Source organism: Sus scrofa, chromosome 11, assembly GCF_000003025.6.
Source record: "Sus scrofa isolate TJ Tabasco breed Duroc chromosome 11, Sscrofa11.1, whole genome shotgun sequence".
In the NCBI taxonomy this organism is placed as follows: Eukaryota; Metazoa; Chordata; class Mammalia; order Artiodactyla; family Suidae; genus Sus; species Sus scrofa.
Window position 1 is genome coordinate 47876074 of NC_010453.5, and position 17706 is coordinate 47893779.

General features: G+C 37.3%; 1 protein-coding gene across 2 annotated transcripts in view; it reads left to right on the forward strand.

Moving 5' to 3' along the window:
- Positions 1 to 9727, forward strand: part of UCHL3 (ubiquitin C-terminal hydrolase L3) — a 56764-nt gene extending 47037 nt beyond the window's left edge. The window contains exons 8-10 of one of the 2 annotated variants that reach the window (XM_021065167.1): positions 2873 to 2948; positions 8009 to 8067; positions 9454 to 9727. In XM_021065167.1, the coding sequence (XP_020920826.1) occupies positions 2873 to 2948; positions 8009 to 8067; positions 9454 to 9537 (219 nt within the window). In that variant the 3' untranslated portion in view covers positions 9538 to 9727. 2 annotated transcript variants of the gene reach the window in all.

A 17706-nucleotide genomic window follows, 5' to 3' on the forward strand; every position in this document is an offset into this window, starting at 1 on the left:
TACCTCATGGAGTTTATATGACAATTAATTGGTCAATTCTTCTAAAGTACTTGGAACAATGCCCGGCATGTATATGAAGTGCCACAATTATACATTAAATTTAAACTATATTTTCTATAATTTGAGATTTTTGTTTAGTATTTAATTAATTTCTTTCTCATTGATTTGTCACATCACTTTTTTTTTCCTTTGAGGTAATAAAATGCTGTGTTCTAAGTTAGGAAATGGTAAAAAAAAATACAATAACTGCAATATATAAAAATTTAGGCAAAAATGATCTAATATGTAGCTTCTGGGTTTTACCTTTTGTTATATATTGGTCATTTTTTGAAACAGAAGACACTGGAATTTGTTCTTAATTTATTTTTCTTGTTTTTAGTGGGATAATGTTTAAGCAGTTTGTTAATTATAGATTTCAGACTTTGATTAATTGAAACTGACCAAAGGAAGAGGCTTATAATAGATACCAAAGTTTTGTGGAAGATTTAGAAGTTTTGAGCATTTCTTATCTTTTGTAATAAATAGTTCAAAGGCTTTTTGTGCCCTCCTTAGCATTCTATATTTTTAGTATGTTCTTTTGGATAAAAGGTATAATGACTCACTGGAGTCATTGGATTTTGAGTCACTGGATTTAGTAATTTCTTACATTTGTGATAATGTAATATTAATGTTATAATAATACATAATGTTTTATGGCACTTGACAGTTTATAAAGAAGTCTTATGCATTTTATTTAAACCTCGAAATGGATAAGAGCCCAGTGCTCATAGGGCTCGGGTACATATTCAGGTCCCTGATTCCAGTTGTATTATTATCTCTAGGACGGTTGTATTTACTGACAAAATATGTAAAATAGAAACTATGAGGTGTATCATTCTTCAGGTGAGATGGCGTTAAAATAAGTAATAATTTTCAAAACATAATAGCTCAAAAGATTTTAAAGTACTTGATATCCTGTTGGAGAATTGTGTCTTAAAATGAGTAAATCAAGCCCCTTTTCTAGTTGGATAAAGAATTCTTTCTAGTAATTTTGTTATGAAATTGAATTTATAGTTTGTAGAATTGCCTAGATTTAGCCTTCAAAAATTGGCTTCTCCTCATTGATAAAATGAGGGTATTGGATTGAGTGATTACTAAAATTTTTGATTCTCTGACCAGGAAAATAAGGGAACTCATTATCCCGATCTTGAAGTATTTGAAGAAATATCATGTTCGAGAGGGATTTGATATTTTTAAGAAGAAGATATTGGGAAACATTATTTTGCCTCAGGGTGAGGGATTATTCTAACAGAACTGTCAAAATGGAACGGACTGCCTGTAAACCTAGTTGCACTCTGTTGGCAGGGCTGCCCCAAGATGGGGCTGCAGTAGAGAGCAGTCTGGTATTGGAGCAGCAGCAAAAAACAACATCATGATTCCTACCAAACGGAATTCCTTAGTTCTAATTTGAATTTAGGAAGAGCTAGTTTGCCAAAGCGACTTACATTGCATTTCTCCCATTCATAACATGAGGGAATTATTCTCTGAAGAATAATGTGAGATTAGATGAGTCACTATCTGTAAATGTTTTAGAGGCATCCAGTAAACCCAAGATGGTTATGTTTATTCTGTATCTTCATACTACTTAAAATTAGGAGTTCCCGTGCTGGCTCAGCAGTTAACGAACCCAACTAGTATCCATGGGGACTCAGGTTCAATCCATGGCCTCGCTCAGTGGGTTAAGGATCCGGACTTGGCTTGCATCTGGCATTGCTGTGGCTGTGGCGTAGGCCAGCAGCTGTAGCTCCAATTGGACCCCAAGCCTGGGAACTTCCATATGCCTTGGGTGAGGCCCTAAAAAGACAAAAGACAAAATAAATAAATAAAAAATAAATAAAACTTAAAATTATATAATTACTTGAGGGGAAAAAAAATAAAGATTTGAGAGTTAAGATACTCTTGTGTTACTTACCAGGAATTAGATAATATGAGATATAATTTGCCTATGCCTCTTTAAAACTTTGGCTTCTAAAAGTTGTCCTTGCATTTAACTGATTATATTTCACTTAAAACCATTTAGATTTTCTATATAGCTAAAACAGTATTAATTGTGTAGTTACCATATATTATAGGTAATCCCAGGTAATTGTGTGTTGACTTTGCTTAAGTTATTTGAACTAAGAAATGTAGCACATATTGCTCATGCAAATTGAGTTTAGTAAGCTAAAAAAACCTAGGTATAGTTTTAATTTCAAATAGTTCAGTAAGAAAGCAAGAGAAAGTCATAGGCTAAGTTAATTTTTACTTTAATTTCCTCATATTCCCTTTTTCTTCTATAATCTTAGGGGCTCTTTTCCTGATTCTATTCATTTTTAAACTTTATGAATCTAGTATGAATAAAAATATTTTAGTCTAAGACTATATTGCTTTGTTCAGAAAGTGAGTTTTAGGTCCTTAAGGGAAGAACTCACTTTCTTGAAGTTTTAAAATTTATCTTGAAAAGAGTTCCTTCAACTCTCTTTATGCCCTTACTAAATTTCTGAAAACTTTGTTATTTCAAATTTGGAAAATTAGGCAAATTAGTTCATGCATTCATTTCGTTCAGCAAGTGTGCATTATAATGCATCTGTTGGGTACCAGCTGTGAACTAGGTGCTGGGTCTTCCAAAGTAAGCAAAACTGTAGGTTTTTAGATCAGTTGAGATTCAGAAACATGTGCTTTTGAGCCACTTGTTTTCCTTGTTGATGGGTGAACACATTGTTATAAATATAAGCATGTTCACTCTTTGTATAAATTTCTTTATGTCATTTGATATCATTTTTATGTTTCTATGTCTTAATTGATTTGTTTGACTACTAACATATAAAATATATATTTTCCCCTCCTATTCCAGGCACCAAATATAGATGAAAAAGTAGATCTTCATTTTATTGCATTAGTTCACGTAGATGGGCATCTCTATGAATTAGGTAAGAACTATTTTAATTTATCCTGGGGGGAAAAACAGTAAGTGGGAAATTATGTATTTATGGTAAACATGACTCTTGATGTTCACTGTGTTTACTTAAATTAATTGATTACCTTATAATATCGAGTTGGCATAATGAAATGAAAGTTTTCCATTTAATATTTTTCACTAGAAAAAATAAGAATATTTTTACTGTCTAAGTAACTTATGATTCAAGAATGTTTGCATTCTACCTTTGCATTTTAGCAAATCAGGAAAGTAAGAATCATTATAGGAAACTCGTGTAAATCACTTCAGCAGTCTTTACAAAATCTTTGAGTTGGTTATCATCAACACCTTAGACTTACCATCTTGATCCTGAAACTAGTTTTAAAACATAGTATAAAATTCATAATGACTAGTTTTTGTATTCAGTAATGAATATCACTAGTTTTCAGGCTTTTGTACTGTCGCTTTGTATCACATCTGATTTTTAAAAAAACTTACAGGATTCTGTTTTCTGGCAACCATTCCCTAAGGCATGTGTCAAAGTGCCCATGATTAATTACTTGGTATTTTGGCCTATACCTGAACTTATCTTTTAAAAAGTTTAACTATAGGTGGACTACTTCAGGGACTATTTAGAGGAGAGCCTCATAATTTTAACTGATTCATTCTTTCAGAAGAAACTTGCTATGGGTCTTTCCTAATTGGTAGATAGTACTTCTTCTTGTCCCTCTGCATGAGACCTCCTTGGATTAAAGAAGGCCAAATAAAGAAAAGGAAAAAAAAAGTGAAATCCTTTTTCAATTTCTAGGTACCATGATTTTTAGTTCTCTTTCTTCTCATAGGCTGCTAAATATTAACTCTTTCCCTTAATTTATTTAAAGACAGAAGAGTTCTGAAAGGACTCTATCAATGTGGCTCATAAAATTTGATGGATTTTATATATGGAATATGGCAACAGAATCATGCACTCTGTTAAAAGAAGTGGCTCTATTAAAGAGGACAAGGAAAGAAATGTACAACCCTGTGGGTTGTCTGTAATAGCAGAGCAATTTGAGTAGGACTCTAACTAGAATGCAGTCATTGTTATGGGAGTATGTAACAGACCTGCAGAGCCATTTGGAAGTTAATTCAGTCTCTTAAAAACCTACATAGAGATAAGGTGTAATAGGGGTTGGGGATTTCAAATGTCTGACTGATTGCTGGAAGCTAGTTTCTGCTCTGAATTTTGAATTAAAAAAATACTTAGGAGTGCTCGTTGTGACTCAGTGGTAATGAACCTGACTAGTATCCATGAGGATGCAGGTTCGATCCCTGGCCTCTCTCAGTAGGCTAAGTATCTGGTGTTGGCGTGAGCTGTGGTGTAGGTCGCAGACGAAGCTCAGATCCTGCATTGCTGTGGCTGTGGTGTAGGCTAGCGGTGATAGCTCTGATTTGACCCCTAGCCTGGGAACTTCCATGTGCCTTGGGTGTGGCCCTAAAAAGACAAAACAAAATTAATAAAAAAGAGTATCTAGTAGAAGTGAAAGTAAAGAGAATGCTGAGACTTACTAGACACATTTTGTTGACTTCAAGAAAGTAGATTCAGGAAATGCCAGAGAAATGATAAGTACAATCTATAACCAGAGACTATAAAAGTAATGGTGACTTTCAGAATGAGAGACTTACTAATAGAACAAAAATCACATCTAAAAGATATTTAGAAGAAAAATCTCCGATCATCTCAATGGGAAGGAATGAGCTGTCTAAAAAATTCAGTTTGACTGATTGGCAAGCTGTCTGAGTTCAGAGGCCAAAAGGGCAGTCAAAGAAAAGTCATATATCAAGGGTAAGCTACATATGAAGAATGGTTCCCTTTTGTAGCATGCCAAGATCAACACGAAAGAATTTTAAAATTGGTTTGAAGTAAGAACATCAGAAAAGAAAGGCAAACTACTGAGGTCTTGTTTGGTTCAAGTATTCTTTAAGCAGGAAGAATGATCGATATGGCTGATAGAGAGTTGGAGCCCCTTGGGGATTACACTCTTTAAGTAAGTTTAAAGGATTTTGGATTTCTGAAGAATAGCTGTAATCTTTGAGATGTCATAGAGGACAGGGATAAATACGAGACCAATGAAGACGGGCAGTTGCTGACTCTCTGCAAGGGAAATTGGCGGTAACCCTGATGCAAATTCCTAAATAAATTTAAAAGGAATGTTGAGCAAGAGGAGTATTGACACAGTGAATAGAAAACAGTGGTTAAGAGAACAGCATATGGGTTTTAAGACCAAAAAGTCATTTCTAAGTACCTTTATTTAAGAAAATAAGGCTTAAATGAATGTGGGCATGGTGCAGTTTGATTTCTACAGGACAGCTATTTAATAAAGCACAGTACTAGTTTTTAATATAGTCACCACATACTGAGTTGTAAGGTTAACCAATGAGAAAGGGACTGAGTTATTCATCTTTCTCTTATCACCCCTTCCTTGTTGGGAGGGCTTCATATAGTTCCTGGCATATATCCTTCTGATTTGTCCCTGTCGTTGCTGAGTACTTTCTAACGTTCTGGCAGAACAGCCTTTCCTGGCTCATCTTCTCTTTTCCATGCCCCCCTCCCCTGTGTTCAGCCACTTTTCCAAGGAGCCCTGGTTCCTTTTATTCAAAAATGATGATTAGACCCAAGATCTAAGTGCTCGGTGTGCTCATTGCCACTGAGCTATCATTACTTCTAGTCGCTTTCAGAGGACAGAGCTAGGAAATGTTCGGATGTATTATATACGTAGACAAGTGTGTGTGATCGGCGATATACATGCACATACAGTTATATCTGTCTATATGTTAAAAAGCATTTACTTACATCAACATTTCTAATTCTAAAATCTAACATTATACGGTTAATTCTAGTGTTCTCCATATTTGGGACCTCCTTTTTTGAACATGAGAAATCTGCTCTCGGAGTTCCCATCGCAGGTTACGAACCTGACTGGTTTCCATGAGGCCACGGGTTCGTTCCCTGGCCTCACTCAGTGGGTTAAGGATCCAGCGTTGCCGTGTAGGTTGAAGTCTTGGCTCGGATCCCGTGTTGCTGTGGCTGTGGTGTAGGCCGGCAGCTGCAGCTCTGATGAGACCCCTAGCCTGGGGACCTCCATACGCTGTGGGCGTGACCCTAAAAAGACAAAAATAAACAAATAAATAAAAAGAAAGAAATCTAACTTTCATTATCCTTCATTTATTTTCTGATTTACTCATTCCTCTAGTATATAGACAAGCTCTTGGCCGCCCTAACCTAAAGCTCCGTTCCAGACCCAGTGCTCCCCACCCCGACCTGGCGCAGGCCCCCTGACCCAGCCCAGAGAGCAGCAGCTCGCCTTCTTCCTGGCATTGTGCAAATCTCAGCTGCCTCTGCCTCCTTGAATTCTACTCTATCCCGCCGGCCTCCCGACTGAGACGCCTGTAGGCCGCTTGGGTTTCCCTTTCCTGCCCTGACAGAGAGCTGGTATTGCTGTTAGGCTTACCGAACACTTCTGGGCTGTTTCCCAGTGTCTGAAAACAACTTTCAGGTATTTTGTCCAGGCCTTTAGTTGTTTCCAGGGAAAGGCCTAGTCCAGTACATGATTTCATCCTGGCTGGAGTGGAAGTTACCTAAGTGTTACTCCTTGGCTTCCTCCACTGAAGGTATGGAGCCAATGTTCCTTTGTCACTCTCTTTACCTGCCGTCTCACCCTCCCAGTCACAGAGCACATACTTTTTGCCTGTTCCTCCAGTGTTGTTATAGTTATTTAGAGTCCATGACTACAGAAATATTATTCTCAGATAAGCCCTAGTTAATATACTTTTTTTTTTTTGTCTTTTTAGGGCCACACCCATGCATATGGAAGTTTCCAGGCGAGGGGTGGAATCAGAGCTACAACTGCCAGCCTACATTACAGCCACAGCAACTCAGGATCTGAGCCTACACCATGTGGTATGACCGGATCCCTAACCCACATCCCTAACCCACTGAGCAAGGCCAGGTATGAAACCCGCGTCCTCATGGATACTGGTCGGGTTCATTACCACTGAGCCACAACAGGAACGCCTATACTTTTTAACTTTTTTCTCTCTCCAGATTTAATATTGTCCTGTTTTGCTTTTTGGTTTATTTGGTTAATTTTCACTCATATTTTTTCTTTAAAAGTAGTGCCTTTTAGTCCAAGTCTATCACTGTGTATCCATATTGATTCAAAGATTTTTACTATGCCAGTGAAATTATAGAGCGGATTGTGTTTTGTGACTTGAACTTGAAGTGCTACTTATAAAACATCTGAAATTATAGACTTGGATATAGAGTATCAGTTAACTTTGGATTAGCATGAGTTTATATAATTTTGGACTTTTTCACTTTTTCCATAGTACTGAAAAAATGCTAGTTTATTCATGATGATTATAATCATTTTTGGTGGTTAGTAAACTAATCCCAGGTTAGTTAGGTTGTTTCTCTGTATACCTGCCTTGTTACGCAGCTCATAGTGTGGTAACATATAAACCTTGCAGTGGCTCCCTTTCACTGGTATAAACATATCTGTCTTAATCAGACTTCCGATTTAGCTTTTAAAGGGAAGAAAGAAATTTGTTATATTTCTGAGGGTCGTAAGCTGACTTAATTTTGCATATTCTTTTCAAGAAATTAAAGCCAATAGTTTTATTTCTGTTAATGTCTGTTTATGAAGATAATTCAGGCTTTCGAACATGGAAGCAAGATCCTAAATAACTTCAGTGTTAAAAATATTCATAGGTAGCCTCCTTAAAATGTTTGTTTTAGGATATATTATTTTATCTTTTAACTTATGCCTCACCGTGGGAAGAGGAAAATGGAAGTTGAAAGTACATTATGCTGCCATTCCTAATTAAGGGAGACTAAAGAGAAATGACAACTAAATAGAATGTGTGATTCTTGACTAGATCCCATATAAAACAAAACACATGGATAAAGGATATTCTGGGTGAATTGGAAAAATTTGCATGTGAAATAAGTATCTATTGTTTTTATTATTAAAAAGAAAGAAAGCACATTATCTCATACAGAAACTTAACCATTCACCTGTCTATTTTCCACAGATGGACGGAAACCATTTCCAATTAACCATGGGGAAACTAGTGATGAAACTTTATTAGAGGTAACAGTAAAACTTGTTTGCCCACCTACAGTGTCATTAATGTTTTTTTTATCTTTGAAATATCTCTAAAGATAACTGGTATAATATTTCTCTGTATATCTCCTTGTCTTGGCTCTCTTGAGAAAATCCAGAAAGAAAAATTTGAACTAGTGTAAAAATCTATAGCAAATAGGAGTTCTTGTTGTGGCTCAACGGGTTAAGGACCTGACTAGTATCCGTGAGGATATGGGTTCGATCCCCAGCCTCACCCAATGGGTTAAGGATCTGACATTGTCATGAGCTGCAATGTATGCAGGCAGCTGTAGCTCAGATTCAAACCCTAGCCCTGGAATATGCTACAGGTGCGGCCCTAAAAAGAAAAAAAAAAAAATCTACAGCAGATAAAGAGGCTTGCAGAATTCTTTGTGTTAACAAGTGTTAAATTTGAAAGAGACAAGTATATTCAAAGAGTTGCATATTATAGCCTGTATTTCATTAAACCCAAAGTAGCATCATTTGTATCTTGATTTTAGAGATTTAAAAATTTGGGAGTTCCCGCCGTGGCTCAGTGGTTAACTAATCTGACTAGGAACCATGAGGTTGCGGGTTCGATCCCTGCCCTTGCTCAGTGGGTTAAGGATCTGGCGTTGCTATGAGCTATGGTGTAGGTCGCAGACATGGCTTGGATCCCAAGTTGCTGTGGCCCTGACATAGGCCGGTGGCTGCAGCTCCGATTTGACCCCTAGCCTGGGAACCTCCATATGCCACAGAAGTGGCCCAAGAAAATGGCAAAAAGACAAAAAAAAATTTAAAAAAAATTTATGAACACATTGTATGGCTTAGAATCAATGAAATATGTAATTTCCAGGTTAAAAGTGTCTTAAAAGCATTTTAAGAAAGAACACTTGGTGCATCTTACAGGTTTTTTTTTTTTTTTTTTTTTTTTTTTTTTTTTTTTTTTTTTTTTTGTCTTTTCGTCTTTTCTCAGGCCGCTCCTGCAGCATATGGAGATTCCCAGGCTAAGGGTCTAATCAGAGCTATAGCCACCAGCCTATGCCACAACCACAGCAACACAGGATCTGAGCTGAGTCTGCGGCCTACACCACAGCTCATGGCAACGCCGGATCCTTAACCCGCTGAGCAAGGCCAGGGATCAAACCCGCAACCTCATGGTTCCTAGTCAGCTTCGTTAACCACTGCGCCACGACAGGAATTCCCATCTTATAGTTTTGTATTAAGCTAATTAGGCCACCAGCTATTCACCCTTCTGGTGTCCTTTATTTTTCATTTGAGAAAAAGGTCTGCACTATAAAATTAATATGAATTAGGAAAACATGGTAACATTTATCATTTGTTAAGTACGCATGTTTTTAAACTGAAAGGTGATGTATCTTTTTTTCCCTGTAGGATGCCATAGAAGTTTGCAAGAAGTTTATGGAACGTGACCCTGATGAACTGAGATTCAATGCAATTGCTCTTTCTGCAGCATAGTTTGTCCATAATGGAAACACCAAATATTGTATTATTTGCAGCAAAATTAAATTTCTCCTGCCATACACTAACTCAAAAATTTTGATATTTTCATTAACTTGACTGATTAAACTTTATGTGAACTAAGCTTTGACTTAATCCTTGTTTTACATTATTTTTGCCCCCAATTAAAGCCGAAGTTCTTTTCTTCCCTCTGTTTCTTGTGTAGGATTTACCTGTTGCATGACTAGCAGTATCTTTCTTATTCTCTTCGAATTTCTTGGGAGATTTTATGTTGGGGCACCGGCACAATTTCCATCTGCATAGTATGAACATATATCATGTGTTTATTTAGCAAACATTTGTTTAGCATCTACTTTTCATGAGCTGGACACTGTTCAAGGTGCTGGAGTTTCAGCAGCGAACCCTAAGGACAAGTTCCATAGTCATGGAGCTTATGTTCTTGTGAAAATAGATGCATAAAAAGCACATTAATAAGATACATACCAATAATAACTGCTATGCAGAAAATTAAAGTCAGATTTGTGTTAGAGGGTGACCAAGTGGATACTTTAGATTTTTGTGGTAGGAAAGTCTTCTTTGAGAGAGAACTTTGAAGGTGAGATGTGATTAGCAAAACGTAGCCACAGAAAGGTGGTGGGGAAAGGTAGAGGGAATCATTAATGCAAAGGCCCTAAAGCAGAGAAGTCTCACTGTGTTGGAGTACCAGAAAAAAGGTTCAGAGGACTGGAGCATTGAAAGCAATGGGCAAGTAGATGCCAACTATTATATTTAGAATATGTAATAGTTCTCAGCATAGATAAGCAATGAGGTCCTGCTGGAGAGCAAAGGGAACTGTATCTAATAATCACTTGTGATAGAACATGATAGAAGATAATATGAGTAAAAGAATGTGTGTGTATATATATATGTATAATTGGGTCACTTTGCTGTACAGCAGAAATTGACAGAACATTGTCAATCAGCTATAATAAAATTTTTTTAAAAAAGTAATGGGGAAGGTGTTCCTGTTGTGGCTCAGCAGAACCCAACATAGTGTCCATGAGGATACAGGTTCAATCCCTAGCATCTCTTAGTGGGTTAAGTATCCAGCCGTGCCACAGGCTGTAGCATAGGTCACAGATGCAGCTCAGATCCGATGTTGCTGTGGCTGTGGTGTAGGCCTCAGCAGCAGCTCCAATTTAACTCCTAGCCTGGGAACTTCCATATGCCACAGGTAAGGTCATAAAAAACAAAAAAGAAAGTAACGGGGAAAACAGCAAGAGATGAAGTCAGAGAAAGAGAACCTCAGTGATACAGGAATATAGGGAAAGGCATTTGTGTTTATTGCAGGTGTCACGATAAGCCCCTGAATGGTTTTCAGCAGGCGAGTGACCTGATTTGGTTTATACTTTTACGTCACTGACTCTTCTGTGGAGAATATGTTGGGGAGGGGAATAAGAATGGGGTAGAAAGACTTGTGAGGAGCCCACCACTTTAGTTCCACATGAGGTGGTCCTGACGAGGATCTTAAAATTCATAGTAATTTAGATTGAGATACATGAGTGAATTTGGGTATTTTTTTTGAAGAAGAAAGGGCATTAGCTGAGTCTTAAAGGATAGGTGGAAGGCATGAACAGGTGGGAGAGTGTTTATAGAACTAGGTCAAAACACAGGTTGGTGTGATGGCAATGTCCTTTGTCTTTTTAGGAGAATATTGTTTGCACAGGTATACACATTTATCAGAACTCGTTGAATTGTTCCTTCACAATGTATACATTTTACTTCAAGGAAAAAAAAAAAAAAAAGGCGGGAGTGCCTGTCGTGGCTCAGTGGTTGATGAATCCGACTAGGAACCATGAGGTTGTGAGTTCGATCCCTGGCCTTGCTCAGTGGGTTGAGGATCCCTCGTTACCGTGAGCTGTGGTATAGGTCGCAGATGCGGCTCGGATCCCGTGTTGGCTGTGGCTCTGGCGTAGGCCGATGACTGCAGCTCCGATTAGACCCCTAGACTGGGAACCTCCATATGCCGCAGGAGCGGCCCTAAAAAAAGACTAAAAAAAAAAGGCAAAGCACAGATGGGTTGGAATGAGTATGGAAGTTAGAAGAAAGACCAGATTGGTCCAAAATGAAGTTCCGAGCCCATAATACTGAATTTGTAGAATTGTAGATGTTTATACATGTTTCATTGAGTTAGGGTGGACTCCTGAGGCCGAACGTGAGATTAAGTGGTATTTTAGGAAAAGTGATAGGCTTTTGAATAGATGAGATCTTTGTTATTCAAAATATAGGTACATCCGTATTACCTGGATAACTTTATAGAAAAGAAGAATTTCAGACCCCAATCCTAGACCTGAATCAGAACCTGCATTTTCAACAAGATCCTTGAGTGATTCATATTAAGTTTGGGAAGTACTGGGTTAAAAAAAAAAGTAGACCGTAATGAGATAGATCATTTTGGACCCATCTATTTAAATTTACCACCATCCTATGGTGAAAAAGATTTCAGTGAAATTTTGGCAATAGGGATGAAGAGATAACCTGAAACAATTCTATAAATTGATAGTGTATACAGATGATGCTTTGGGAGATCCTTGGTGACTCAGCAAGTTAAGGATTCCACATTGTCACTGCTTTGGCTTGGGTTTCTACTGTTGACATGGGGTTGATCATTCCGTGGGTGTGGCCAAGAATTTTTTTAAAAAAGATGATTCTTTGTCATGCCAATAACAAGAAACAAGTATTCTACTGTTTTGTTGTCTGCGTTTTGTACTTACATCTTGTGTATTATCTTAAATTTTTAAAATATTCCTAAGCAGTCTTCTGCCTGTTACCTTGCTGGATTTTTCCTGTATAATTTTTTAATAGGTCTGTAATGACATAATAGTAAGAATTTACATAGTTTCTCAATGTTTGCTAGGTGGGGGAGTTCCTGTCATGGCTCAGTGGTAACGAACCAGACTAGGATCCATGAGGATGCAGGTTCGATCCCTGGCCTCACTCAGTGGGTTAAGGATCCAGTGTTGCCATGAGCTATGGTGTAGGTTGCAGACGTGGCTCAGATTCCTCATTGCTGTGGCTCTGGTGTAGGCCGGGAGCTACAGCTCCGATTGGACCCCTAACCTGGGAACTTCCATATACCCCAGGTGCGGCCTCAAAAAGAAAAAAAAAAGTTTGCTAGGTGGAGTACTAACTTTAAAAAAGTTTTATTGAGGTCTATTCAATTTACAATATTCGTTTTAGATGTACAACATAGTGACTCAAAATTGTTATAGGTTATACTCCATTTAAAGTTACTATAAATTTTTGACTGTATTTCATGGGCTGTAAAATGTAGCTTATTTAGTTTACACATAGTTTGTATCTCTTAATCCCCTACCCCTATCTTACCTCTTCTCCTTCCCCATTTATAACATTAATTTGTGCTCTATATCTGTGAGTCTGTTTCTGTTTTTTTTTTTTTATATTCCTTTGTTTTATTTTTCTAGATTCCACATACAAGTGACAACACAGTGTTGGTCTTCAATTTATTTCACTAAGCATATTAACCTCCAGTTCCATCCATGCTGTTGCAAATGGCAAAATTTCATTTCTTTTTTTTTTTTTTTTTTTGTCTTTTTGCTATTTCTTGGGCCGATCCCGAGGCATATGGAGGTTCCCAGGCTAGGGGTCTAATCAGAGCTGTAGCCACTGGCCTACGCCAGAGCCACAGCAACTCGGGATCCAAGCCACGTCTGCGACCCACACCACAGCTCACGGCAACACCGGATCCTCAACCCACAGAGCAAGGGCGGGGACCGAACCCGCAACCTCATGGCTCCCAGTCGGATTCGTTAACCACTGCGCCACAACAGGAACTCTGCAAAATTTCATTTCTTATGGCTGAGTGGTAGCTTACTACGTGTGTGTGTGTGTGTGTGTGTGTGTTCGTACACACCACATCTTTATCCATTCATCTGCTGAGATACACTTAGGTTGCATCCATGTTTTGGCTATTGTAAATAATGTTATAAACATTAGGGTGCAAATATGTTTTGAATTAGTATTTTTGTTTTCTTTAGCTGTACACCCAGGAGGGAAATCGCTAGATCATATGGTAGTTCTAATTTTAGTTTTTTTGAGGTACTTTCATTCTGTTTTCCAGAGTGTCTGTACCAATACACATTCCCACCAACAATTCCACATTTTCCACATACATCTTTGTTAACATCTTTTCTCCATATCTTTGTCAACATTGGTTATTTATGGTCTTTTCGATGATAGGCGTTCTGACAGGTATCAGGTGGTGTTGTGGTTTTGATTTGCATTTCCCTGATTAGTGATATTGAGCATTTTTTCATGTGCCTGTTGGCCATCTGTATGTCAAGTTGTAGATCATTTCTGTATATTGCTTTTAGTGACCATAATATACATTTGAGGGAAATGGGACTAAAATGAGAACTGAAACTTGAAATGTTTTTTTTGCTTGGACTTTTGAGAACTGACTAAATATCACCTTTTATCAGGTATAGTGATTTGCTTTAAATTATTGAAACAAAGGAGCATTTATGAACTCTATAATATTTAACCCCTAATATTTTCTGTATTCCTTTATGACTAAAACATAAGTTATGTATATATGTGCATGTATATATGTACACACATTCATATCTTGAATAGTAGGATAACTTTGTTCTAAATTCTCTGCATATCACTAAAATCCCGACTGAAGTTAAAGTGAAACCACTTTGAAAATTGTATAAGCATTGTAAAGGTTTTTAGAACCAGTTTAGATAGATGCTGCACATATAAAGTTTAATAATGTTTTAATCTTCTTAAAATTCTCTGGTAGGATTTTAAAATGATCTGTGCTCTCTACAGAATTACTACCTAAACCAAGCGTGGAATATACTGAGTTTGCAGATAGCAGAAAATAAATGTAGTCATTTCCTTTGTTTCTTTTTATTTCAAAATTTGACCCCCTAAGAGCATAAACTATTGTGATGTAGAAGATCCAGTGTCATAAAGATATTTTTTTTTCTTGGTGTTAACAGAACCAGTAAATGAGACCAATCTACCATGCTTTAGTTTCGTATAAATTCCTATTTGTTTTGCTTCTCAATAAAGTTATTCTAAGCCTTTCTCCTTTTTTTTTTTTTTTTTTTTTTTTGCTTTATAAGGCCACACTTGCAGCATAGGGAAATTCCCAGGCTAGGGTTGAATCAGAGCTTCAGGTGCCGGCCTACACCACACCCACAGCGATGAGGGACCCCATGCATCTGTGACCTACACCATGGCTCATGGCAGTGCAGGATCCTTAACCCACAGAGTGGGGTTCAGGATTGAGTTTGCATCCTCATAGATACTAGTCGGGGGTTCCACAACAGGAACTTCCATCTAAGCCTGTCTCTTGACTTTGTTTAGGATAGTGGTTCTGAACCTATCTGTTGCTTCCACCTACTTATAGGTGAAAATCCCCAGTGTGACATTACTATGGTCTATGCCCAGATATTATTTGGGAAGCTAGGTTGTCAACAAAGTCTTTGTCAATAAGCATTAACTTACTGTCTAATTGATAGGATGGTTAGGAATCTCTGGTTTAGAGACATTAAATGTACATAATCTATACTAAAACCTATTTTGCAAAATGAATTATTTAAAATGAAATGTGTAGAAATATATAATAAAAGCTTTCTAATCTATGAGACAAATATGAGTGTAAACTGAATTAAAATAAAAATCCACTTGGTCAAGAATAAGTTCCAAATGTTATGAATGACACATTTTAGTTCATTCAAAACTGTGCCCTTTACCAACATGTAAACACGGTTGGTATTAAATAACAGTTATGTTCAATAGTGTATCTTTTAAGAGCTAAAGGATAAGATCTTTGTCCTGCACATATCCTGTGAGGGCAAGTTAAAAACAAACTGCTTGCGGCTTTACTTGTATCTTAAACATGAAAGACTTGAAGCACATGCAAAGATTGTAAATTTAGAGTATTATTTTAAAATGTCCTAAAACATGTCTGCTAAAAAGTTGCATTTCCTGCTGAGAGTTTAACTACCTATGGTAGAAGGTGACAAAAGATTGAATTTGGATTTTCCTCAGGGCACGGTAGTAGAAAGTTTTATTTCTTTATTCTGCCCTGAATAATGAGTATTTGAAGGAAGAAATTCCTCCCATCTTTCATTAGCACTGTATACATATTTGATAATAGTGTGTACAGTTAATGGGAATGTTACACTGTTACATTTTTCATATATATGATACACACACACACACACACACACACATATATATATATATATATATATTTTTTTTTTTTTTACCATTGAGACCCAAGTATGATACTTCATGGTCTGGGATTATTTTAAAAGGTGCATTCTTAGGAAGAATTGATTTCTTTTATAAACAAAATGCACATGCCTTAAGTGTTTCTTCATTTTTATATGATATGATTTGCTCTCATAGCCATATTCTGGTATGGCTTAATAATCAACTACATATGAAGTACTCAAGATAAGAGTTCTGTAGTACTGATTTTATTTTATGAACTTGAGAAAATATGACTTGTGGGGAAAATAAACACAGAAAGGATGTTTGAAGCCAACTGTTCCCCTTACTGTTTTCGTTTTTACTGTATTTTTTCCCATTTTCAAACCCCACATATATCATTTGCTGCAAGTATTCCAGTGGACTATTAAGTATTCTTAGTTTTCCAAGGCTAGTAACCATCTATCTTTTCCTTATTGTGCGTGGAACGCCTAGGGAAGGCATTTAGCTAAATTAACAAAACGTAGGAGAAAAAGTGCTCAGGCCAATGTATTCATATCCCTCCAATATTAATTCTATAGTCTATAAATGTGTTGATATCAAGGATTTGTTGAGCAACTAATATGGTTTTAAAATGGGGTCCAGACTTTCCCGTTGCAGAGCAGCGGAAACCAATCCAACTAGTAACTATGAGGTTGCGGGTTTGATCCCTGGCCTTGCTCAGTGGGTTAAGGATCTGGCATTGCAATGAGCTGTAGTGTAGTTCGCCAAAGCAGCTTGGATCCCGCTTTGCTGTGGCTGTGATGTAGGTCGGCAGCTGCAGCTCCTATTCGACTCCTAGCTTGGGAACCCCCATATGCATAGGTTATGGAGGTTTTTAGGTATGGCTCTAAAAGGCTAAATAAATAAATAAATAAGGATCCAATTATTCTCAAACTTTTCTGTCTCAGGAGCCCCTGAACATTCTTAAAAATTATTGAGGAGCCCAGAGAACTTTTATAGTTTCCATCTGTTGATCTCTAAGTATTAGAAATTAAAACAAATTTTAAGAATCGTAATTAACTCATTTAAAATAAACCATTACAAATTAACATAAATAACACATTCGTTAAAATAATGACTTTCTTTAAAAAGTTCAAACAGTAGCATTGTTTTACATTTTGCAAAATCTCTTAATATGGAAGACAGCTGGAATCTCCCATCTATAGGGAATGAAAGGTGCTTCCTGAAATTGGCAGGTTAGAGAGTTACTGGTAATCTATGTTAAAACTATATATATGTAGCTTATATGTATATCAATTTATATGTGTGTGTGTGTATATATATGTATGTATATATATATACAGGCAGCATTCAGTAGGTGATTAAACTATACCATGGTGGGGTGAGATGTGAATAGAGGGTGGAGATATGGATTCAAGGAGCACAGCCACCACCTTCAAGGCACCTGGCTGAGAAAAGGGGAGAAATGAGGTCATCGCTGAGTTGGGGGCAGGATCAGAGAGGTCTTTTAGAAGAGTGTTGCTGTGTGAGGAAATAAAAATGAAAACAGCAGAGAGAAAGTGAGAACCTAAGAGAGAAGTGGGATGATTTGGGGGCCTGTGGGGGTGGGTCAAGATATGTGTCATCTAGTGGAGTGTTTCATACTTTAATGAGCATATGAGATCCTAGACCTTGTTATAAAAGACAGATTTTGCAATTGTGCATTTCTTTCTTTCTTTCTTTTTTTCTTTCTTTCTTTTTTTTTTTGTCTTTTTGCCTTTTCTTAAGCCGCTCCCGAAGCATATGGAGGTTCCCAGGCTAGGGGTTGAATCAGAGCTGTAGCCACCAGCCTACACCAGAGCCACAGCAACGCCAGATCCAAGCCGCGTCTGTGACCTACACCACAGCTCAGGGCAACGCCGGATCATTAACCCACTCAGCAAGGCCAGGGAT